This window comes from Elgaria multicarinata, chromosome 2, assembly GCF_023053635.1.
Source record: "Elgaria multicarinata webbii isolate HBS135686 ecotype San Diego chromosome 2, rElgMul1.1.pri, whole genome shotgun sequence".
Lineage (NCBI taxonomy): Eukaryota > Metazoa > Chordata > Lepidosauria > Squamata > Anguidae > Elgaria > Elgaria multicarinata.
The window spans coordinates 96,386,500-96,395,718 of record NC_086172.1 but is presented as its reverse complement, the minus strand read 5'-3'; the positions used below and the strand labels follow the sequence as shown (position 1 = coordinate 96,395,718).

Genomic DNA, 9,219 nt, shown 5'->3' with positions numbered 1-9,219 from the left:
CCCAGCTGCGACTAAGTGGAGAGAGTGGCTGAGTTCGGACGACATACTAATAGGAAACAACCGTTGATTAGTGTGTCGTCCGAACTCAGCCACTCTCTTGCGCATGGGGAAAGAAGCAAATATGGAGCATCGCGAGAATTAACCTTCAGTCAAGAGTTTTGTAGCCGGACTTCCGGTGCCCAACAGTTGTTATGAAGCCTTCATGTGCGGGGCAAGGAAGTTGGCAGGGAGAGAAGCTCCTATGTGAAGCAATACTTTGGAAGAAGCATGTCCCCTGTCCCTTCCCCAAAAGCAGAAAACAAGCTTTTTGTTGTTGTTTATTCGTTCAGTCGCTTCTGACTCTTCATGACTTCATGGACCAGCCCACGCCAGAGCTTTCTGTCGGACGTCGCCACCCCTAGCTCCCCCAAGGTCAAGTCTGTCACCTCCAGAATATCATCCATCCATCTTGCCCTTGGTCGGCCCCTCTTCCTTTTGCCTTCCACTTTCCCTAGCATCAGCCTCTTCTCCAGGGTATCCTGTCTTCTCATTATGTGGCCATAGGTTACTACGGGGAATACCATTGCTTTAACTATGCGGACCTTTGTTGTTAGTGTGGTGTCTCTGCTCTTAACTATTTTATCAAGATTTGTCATTGCTCTCCTCCCAAGAAGTAAACGTCTTCTGATTTCCTGGCTGCAGTCAGCGTCTGCAGTAATCTTTGCACCCAGAAATACAAAGTCTGTCACTGCCTCCACGTTTTCTCCCTCTATTTGCCAGTTATCAATCAAGCTGGTTACCATAATCTTGGTTTTTTTGAGGTTTAACTGCAACCCAGCTTTTGCACCTTCTTCTTTCACCTTTGTCATAAGGCTCCTCAGCTCATCCTCGCTTTGAGCCATCAATGTGGTGTCATCTGCATATCTGAGATTGTTAATGTTTCTTCCTGCGATTTTAACTCCAGCCTTGGATTCGTCAAGCCCAGCACGTCGCATGATGTGTTCTGCATACAAGTTGAATAGGTAAGGTGAGAGTATACAACCCTGCCGAACTCTTTTCCCAATCTTAAACTAGTCCGTCGTTCCGTGGTCTGTTCTTACCGTTGCTACTTGTTCGTTATACAGATTCCTCAGGAGGCGGACAAGATGACTTGGTATCTCCATACCACCAAGAACTTGCCAGTTTGTTATGATCCACACAGCCAAAGGCTTTAGAATAGTCAATAAAACATAAATAGATGTTTTTCTGGAACTCCCTGGCTTTCTCCATTATCCAGCGGATATTGGCAATTTGGTCTCTACTTCTTCTGCCTGGATTGAAAAGTTGCATGAGAGACACAGGGCACTGCACTTTTAAAGGCTGTATAAGGTACAGCCCCTCTTCGTCCTGGGGATAATGCAGTCTTGTCTAACCTGGTGCTCTCCAGACGTTTTGGACTTCAACCGCCCAGAGTTTCAGCTATGAGGCAGTATATAAATGTAATAAATAATAACTCCCATCATCCACAGCCAGCAAGGTCAATGGCCACAGATGATAGGAGCGGTCCAAAACATCTGCAGAGCAATGGAAAAGGCTGGGATTGAATTTGGTTGAATTTCTGCGTTTTGTGCAGTTTCTGTATCAATAATTTCAAACTAAACTCATACATTGAACACCATCATTTAACCTTTTCTGCTAGCTTTTCCGTTTCCCTCTTAAACCCTTCCGAGTTTTATTCCAACAGAAAATGAGCGAGTACAGCCTTCTAAAATGACTAATAAGTTACTTTGGGGAAATAAGGGACATCATTATTTCAAAGCAAAGGGATTAAAGAGACACTGGCTGAGTTCGGACGACACGCTAATCAACGGCTGTTTCACATTCTGTTCCTATTCTGCCCTTCCCTTCCCTTCCCCGGTTGAGTAGCGCGTCCTCTGAACTCAGCCTCTGAGTCTGCCTTGCTGCTTGATTGAAGTTTTAAACTAACCCCTATGACTTCCGCCGGTTTTGCTCCGCACGTGGAGGGATCGATTAGGAACCGGAAGTGACGTGTACGGAGAACTTTTTTTTAAAAAAAGTTTCTTTTAACATCTCTTGATTGAGATATCGCGAGTGGAACGTTCTTCCTCGGGTTTGGGGTGAAGTCTCGCGAGAAGTGCTTCTTCCGTTCTTTCTCTCTCTCTGTGGCCCAGCAAGATGGTAGGTTGCGATGTAGCGTGGTGGGGAGCGGGGACTGGTGGTATCCAGCTGCTGTTTGTGCTTCCTCAGGCGAGGGGGGCTGCGCGGCCTTCGTAGGGTCGCCCAGCCTCCGCCTGCCCTTCTGCCGTTGTGGGAAGGAGAGGCTGCTTGGAGGCCGGCTATCCTCCCCTCGCCGAACTGGGAGCCCTCTCAGTCGGAGCGAGGAGTCCCAGGTCCTCATGGGGGAGCCTGGCGCCGCCACCCCCGTCACTGCCTCCAATCTGCTCCCTCGGTTCCGGCAAAATCTCCGCGCTCGGTTCCACCTCTTGTTTTCGGGGTTGTAGCCAATGTTAGTCCTCCTTCGAGTAGACCCATTGAAGTGAACGGGATTTAAATTAGAGTAATGAGACCGTCTGTGAGTGGCCTAGATTGTAGGGACGTCGCTGGGAGCGGTCGTACATCCCTTATTGCTGAACCCATTGCCTGTAGAAGTGCGTCTCCCAGATTACATGTTATTTGGAGGCATTTGTATATAATACGTTTCTTCCCGACTAGAAAGCAAAAGTTTACTTTCTAAATAGTGTTCTTGTTTTGTTAATTTACATCAGTGGAAGGGAACGTGTGGAGTGCAACTCCCAGGTAGCATAGCCAATAGCTAGTGATGATGGGAGTTGCAATGCAACAACATCTGGATGGTCACACACTTCCTACCCCTGCCTTATATGGGCTTCCCTGCCTTAGCCATTCTCTTTTGTGGGATAAGAGTATATGCGGGGGTTGGCTGATTTCAGTCTTGCTGTTGCCTGTCTTTTCTTTTTATTACTAGAATCTCTGATCCACCAACACCAATGGAGATGTGCCTATTCAGGACATCTTAAAACATACCTTATCTGTATTAAATGATGCTTAGTGTGTGTGTGTGTAGGGGAGTTAGATCACATTTCATTGACCCAATTCACACGATCACAGCAGCCCACTGTGGCTTAAATAACACTCTGCATGCCGGGTGTTTTCTGAATATTCAAGCTGTAGCCCTAGAACAGGCCATGGCTTGTACTAGGGTTGTGTAATCCTTGCACAGTCCCCGCCTCCTGACTTTGGATGGCACAACAAGCCGCAGCTACATCTTGAATATTCAAAATGGCTGCATGTGTGTAGGCTGCTTATTTAATTGTGCGAACCAGCCCATTGAAAGACTCCTGGCAAGCATAAATGCTTTAATTAGGTGGTCCACCAGAAATTGCTCCACCAACGGAACATGGTCTGTTCATGCCTGTATTAACACATGAATTTAAAAAAGCATAATTATTAAAACAACATAACAAACATAAAATGCTTGCTGTGGAGAGCCTAACTTGAGAGGGGAAGGAGATGGAAGACAAATTTGGGAGTGAGTGAGGTGTGTTTGTATACTTAAATTCTTAACTTTTTAGGTCTCTTGTTCCTGGAACTTGATAGTCCTGTACCACCAAACTTTGTCTCATATATGTCTATATCTTTTTATATATTTTATAAAAGAAACACTTTTTTTTAAAAGCCTTCCAGACTGAGGAAAACCAGGAAACTGAGGGGTCATGTCAGCCATGGCCATGGCCGTATTGGTAAGTGCTAAACATGTAAAACGAATGTTGAAGCCATAGGAAAGATGTTGTTTGGAACATTTGGGGGAAAATAAAATACATGCAATGCACTCTTATCAAACTTAAACTTTGCTGCTTTATAATTTTAAAAAGTTTGAATTCTAATTTAGTTAGCATATAAAATTATGTGCTAGCTAAGTTATAACTGGGGTGGGGGGCACATGTTCCCCAAACTCGGGAGACTTCTGATGATCCTGTGCAGAGTGAGAGGAGCAGTGGAGGCAATCTTAGCTATTTGGCATATTTTTGAAATTTACAGACACAATTCTATGCATATTTACTGAGGGAGCAGTCCTATGGTCCTAGACAGCATCTGAGGTGCCATAGGATATTTTGGATTCCCCAATCTGGTGGAAATCGGAGCTCCGACCCCCTTTCCCCTTGCAGCTGGTGTGGAAAGAACTTCCGAGAAGGAGACGTTTCAGAGGGAGGAGACTGGAGAGGACAGGATACGAGCTATTTTGAGACCTTTCCAGCCTTCTTCCCTCCCCCTCTGTAGCGCCCCAGGTAGTCAAGCAAGTGAAAATGCACAGTGGGAGAACGTGGAACCACAGATTGCCCCGCTGCTCCTCCTGTCCTGCACAGGAAGATTGGAAGTCTCCCAAGTTTGAGGGCTTATAATAATCGAGGGCCCAACCACTAGGATTGTGCCTGAAGTGAAACTTGCTCCCAGGTATCTGCATATTGGGTCAGTTAGATTTAATCCCAGGTAAATGGGATGTAGCTCAGTGATAGAGCACTTGCTTTGCATGTACAAGGTCCCAGGTTCAATCCCTGACATTTCCAGGTAGGGCTGGAAAAACACTATCTAAAACCCTGAAGATCCACTGCCAATCAGTGCTGACATTGATGGTGCTATATAAATTAATAATAATAATAGTACTAGATTAAATGTATCAATTGTTTGACTTGGTATAAGGCAGCAGCTTATTTTCCTAGGTGTGTATAGGATTCCAGCCTTAGTTACGTACAAGCAAAAAAGACAGACCCCTTGTCTTATTCATTCTAAAAGGGAGTACATTTCAAAGAAGTTTTTTTCAGTATTCCCCCCCAAATTTCCAATTTTTCAATTGAAAAAACATAGGGGAGGAGCCTAGGAGGAAAGAAAATGTTTTTTTCTCAGGAGTTTTCTGGGTCCCCCCCCCAATATGTTCACATCCCTAGTAAGTGCAGGGGGTTATTTCATTTTTTGGTGCTATTTCATGTGTTCCCCTTCATTAGTAAACAGAGTATAGCTTTGTTAGCAATACAAGTAAACTTTATATTTAATATAATTGCCCTGCTGTACATTGACCTGGTTTGTATGTAATGAGAAGCCACTGTGGGTGAATTTCCCTGTGGGCTTTCTTGTTGAGCTGGTGGCTGCTGTTTGAGCTGTGACATGGAGGTGTTACATGCAAGCCTAGTGAGGATGAGTTGTTAACCACCCTCACTGGGTTCACACATAATGACAAGCTACAGGACATTCCTTTCTCCACTTGAATATTCAAAATGGCGGCTGTAAAGAGAAGCCCCATGAGGAAATTCACTGATGGTGGCTTATCGTTATGTGCGAACCAGATCATTGACTTAAATCATGGTCTGCGATGGGATTATAACTAGCTGGGAAGCATGGGGGTAAATTCAAGTTAATATTGTAGTGTTTATCTACTAAATGCAGTTTTTAATGCTTTATTATTGTCTGTCGTAGGCAAACACAGGAAACATCCTGGAGGCCGTGGTAATGCTGGGGGTATGCACCACCACAGAATTAATTTTGACAAATAGTAAGCTATTTTCCTTTTTATGTAATCTTGTCAAAGGTTTAATGTGCATTATCATATTCTATAATACAAAGAGCAGGTTCATTTTAGCAAGATCAACTTTCATGCTCTGGAGATGTTCAGTTTGTTAAACTCTGGCCATGTTTGGACATCATGAGCAAGTGTGCTAATATATGCTGCTCAAGCACTTCCACTTTGTTTCTCCTGGCAGGGTTCATTCTTGGCTTGTGATGCTCGCTATGTAGGAGAGCAACAAGGCAGAGATCCTGGTTTCGATGTCATGCTAAAAAAAAATCATGGAGAGAAAATCCTTAGCTTGTTTAGCCACTCCTGCTGGCAGAAGAAACTAGGTGGGAGTGAGCAAGCAGCACACACCAATGTGCTTGCTCATTCACAATCACAAATGTGGAAATACATCCATACTTGGAAATGGATTAAAGAATAATTAATCAGGTTTGGAGCCATGATACAGCTCAGTACACAGTGACTGGGTTTGGACAACACACTGTGGCATGTCATGGGTTATTTAACCCACGATGAGCCGCAGTGCCCGTGTGCGTGTGTTGTGATAAGCAGACACTGTGAGTGTGGATTATGCAAGGGTTAATATTCAGAATTGCCACTGCACATGCATCACAGCCTCACCGGGTCTGTCATGTCATACAAAGAGCCTCAAACTCTGGTGGACTAAGATTCAGCGGGATGTACTGTCTAGAAATTGAATTAAGGATTGTAGCTTTAATCTATAATTAGACATGAGAAGCTATGTATCTACAGATAGCCGAGGCTAGAGTCACGTCTAGATATTGCCAATTATCTCGGTGTGCTATAGTACTCGAACAGTAATAACTGACCTTTATTCACTGGCTGTCCTCTTCATAGTACAGTCAGTCACCAGGTTAGTAACAGAAGGCTATTACCTCAAACTAGGAGGTGTGAGGCACTAGGAGAATATTGATAATACTGCATGTCTTGGTAACAATAATTAAGAGTCAGTGTCCCAAGGTGTCCCAAAGTGTGTAATGACCTCTTGGGATTGCTGAAAAGAAGGAATGCAGATACAGTATGCTTCAAAAAAACAACAACCAGAAGGGTGTACTATTGCATCAACAATTGGCTGAAAAGAAAATGCTATACTGAAAAAGGCCAATATTTATTGTTGGACCTAATTTAATAACTAATAGGAATGTATGTTTAATTTGTGCTCTTGCTTGATGATCAAGAATTTTAAAAAGTAGTTTTTTGTTTAGTTGGACATTAAATCTTCACCTTTGTAACTTAGACCATTTACTTGTTTCTGAGTGCTAAGGGGCTTGGCATCTCAAGACTGGAAATGAAAGTGATGCAAGAAGAGAAGGTGGGTAGGAGCCAATGGACCGCTGTTGTGTTGGAGTGCAGGAAATTAGCTGGGTTGTAGCTAACTGAGGTTTCTAGGCATGGAAGATCCAATATAGTTGAGGATTGCTGGCTAAGATTAAATGAAGAAAAATAATTTCTCATTCAATCAGCTATAACATGTTTGACTATTTTTGAAATGCATCTAAAATAACTTTATTTTGTATATGATTTCTTACTAGCCATCCAGGTTATTTTGGAAAAGTTGGTATGAGACATTACCACTTGAAAAAAAATCAGCACTTCTGCCCTACGGTGAATCTAGATAAACTCTGGACGCTGGTTAGCGAGCAGACGAGGCTCAACTATGCCAAAAATCAGACTGGATTAGCTCCAGTTATTGATGTAGTACGCTCGGTAAGTGTCATTAATCCTTGCCTTCCAAATTCTATTTCGATAGGCAGAACTTGTGTGTGTAGCTAGGTCAGTGTTAAAGTTTAGATGCCTAGTAATTTTTAAGGCCTATGGTGATTTCAGGGATTAAGATGTAAAGTGAGCATCTTTCAAGATCTTGACTGCTGAAGTCATTTCATTACAGACAGTATTCAGACTTGGTGTTCTGGTACGCCTCCGAGTTCTAGGAAAAAATTAAAATTTAGTAGAAATTGAGGCAAAACTGCTATTTTCCTTCCTTTTTGCTCAAGTGGGAAAGCAGTAATCTATACACACTATTTTTGATCTGCTTCTGAATTGTAACATTTGGGTTCTTAAAGCCAGTAAAAATTCAGATTACTAGGTAATACTTTGTATTTCCCCTTGCAAAGTCAGAAAACATGTGCAAAATATTTGGCTTTCAATTTTCTAGTATGTAGATATGCAGAATTTATTTGTATTGAGACTGCACAAAACTTGGTGTATTTAGGTCAAGAGTACGAAACCTGTTTCAGTGCATGTGCTCTACAACTGAGGAATGGCCCCTCTTCTAAAGTTACCGCAACAGCCACCTCCTCTTATTCTACTGCCAGGAGCACCTTTGAGTAGAGTTCTGCTCACAGGCGGTTTCCATCAGCAGGAACAAACTCAAAGCTTAGAGAACATATCGCAATATAGCATAAGCATTGTAATAGTCTTAATTGTTTACACCAGAGGTGGGCAACATGTGGTGCTCTAGTTAAGCATAGCCAATGGTGAGGGATGATGGGTGTTACAGTATAACATCTGGAGACCCATGTTCCCCCTCTCTGGTTTACACAGTACTTTCAAGTCTTTTGTCCATAAATTGTACTAAAAATTACTCCCAAGAAGTGGCTTCAGGTGACAAGAGTATTATTTATTTATTTATTTATTTAATTACATTTATATACCGCCCCACAGCCGAAGCTCTCTGGGCGGTTTACAACATTTAAAAATAGTAAACATTAAAAGTATACAATTTAAAACCACACACACACACACACACCAGTATCATTTTCTTTCTGAGTTTATAGGACTGTGCTAACATCTAATTATCTTTCCAGGGTTATTACAAAGTCCTGGGTAAGGGGAAGCTGCCCAAACAGCCTGTAATTGTGAAAGCAAAATTCTTCAGCAGAAAAGCAGAAGAGAAAATCAAAGAAGTTGGTGGAGCCTGTGTGCTAGTGGCATAAAGGGTTTTTGTATGTATTCAAGCTTGGCGGCATGAATAAACAAGTTTCAGATGTCTGCGGGTTGTATGTGTGATTTTGATAAGCTAAAGTTATGAAAAATTCTTATTTTAAAAATAACACAGTAGAAAAAGCACTAGGACTTAGTCTCTTAGATTCAAGATGATATATATGTGTATGTTAACATTTATTTCCCATCTTACCACTTCTGCCCCATAACTGCAACTAAACAAGGTCAGCAGCACTAGGAAGTCCTGTTAGATAAAGGCTTGCAAAAATAACTTTTTACTGGATACTAAACAGAGCAATCCCTTGGATGGTAATCTAGGAGGGATTAGGATGGGTGGACAGAAACTCCAGTGATTAGGGAGAGAGGTCTTTTTCTCAGAGGCCCTATGAAAGCTCCACTAGTAGTAGTCCCCACAACAGGATATTGTGGGGGGTGTGATGCAGGTAAGCTTAGATCCACTCAATCCAAAACCGCTTTGATCACTGGGGAGGCCCCAAGATCAGACCCACTCAACCACCCTGGAGCGGTCGTGACAATCCACCACTGTACACTCCTGGCTCAAAACAGCTGAAGTTTGCAAACACTTTTCATTGACCCATGTATATAATTTATTAAAGCAATTGAATCTGGTCACTGCTACAGTGGATAATGAGCAGTCACAATTCCAAAGAAGGGGCACAGTTGCTGCATTG

At 42.7% G+C, this 9,219-nt stretch overlaps 1 protein-coding gene and 1 non-coding gene across 2 annotated transcripts; both read left to right on the top strand.

Moving 5' to 3' along the window:
* Nucleotides 1-2,113: 2,113 nt before the first annotated feature.
* On the top strand, nt 2,114-8,575 carry RPL27A (ribosomal protein L27a). Its single transcript, XM_063117257.1, has 5 exons — nt 2,114-2,157; nt 3,674-3,737; nt 5,467-5,542; nt 7,117-7,291; nt 8,392-8,575. Exons 1-5 carry the CDS (start codon nt 2,155-2,157, stop codon nt 8,518-8,520), a joined length of 447 nt encoding a protein of 148 aa, XP_062973327.1. The 5' UTR covers nt 2,114-2,154; the 3' UTR covers nt 8,521-8,575.
* On the top strand, nt 6,320-6,450 carry LOC134393825 (small nucleolar RNA SNORA3/SNORA45 family). The gene has a single exon (XR_010025110.1). It is a non-coding gene; the product is annotated as a small nucleolar RNA SNORA3/SNORA45 family (small nucleolar RNA).
* Nucleotides 8,576-9,219: the final 644 nt, after the last annotated feature.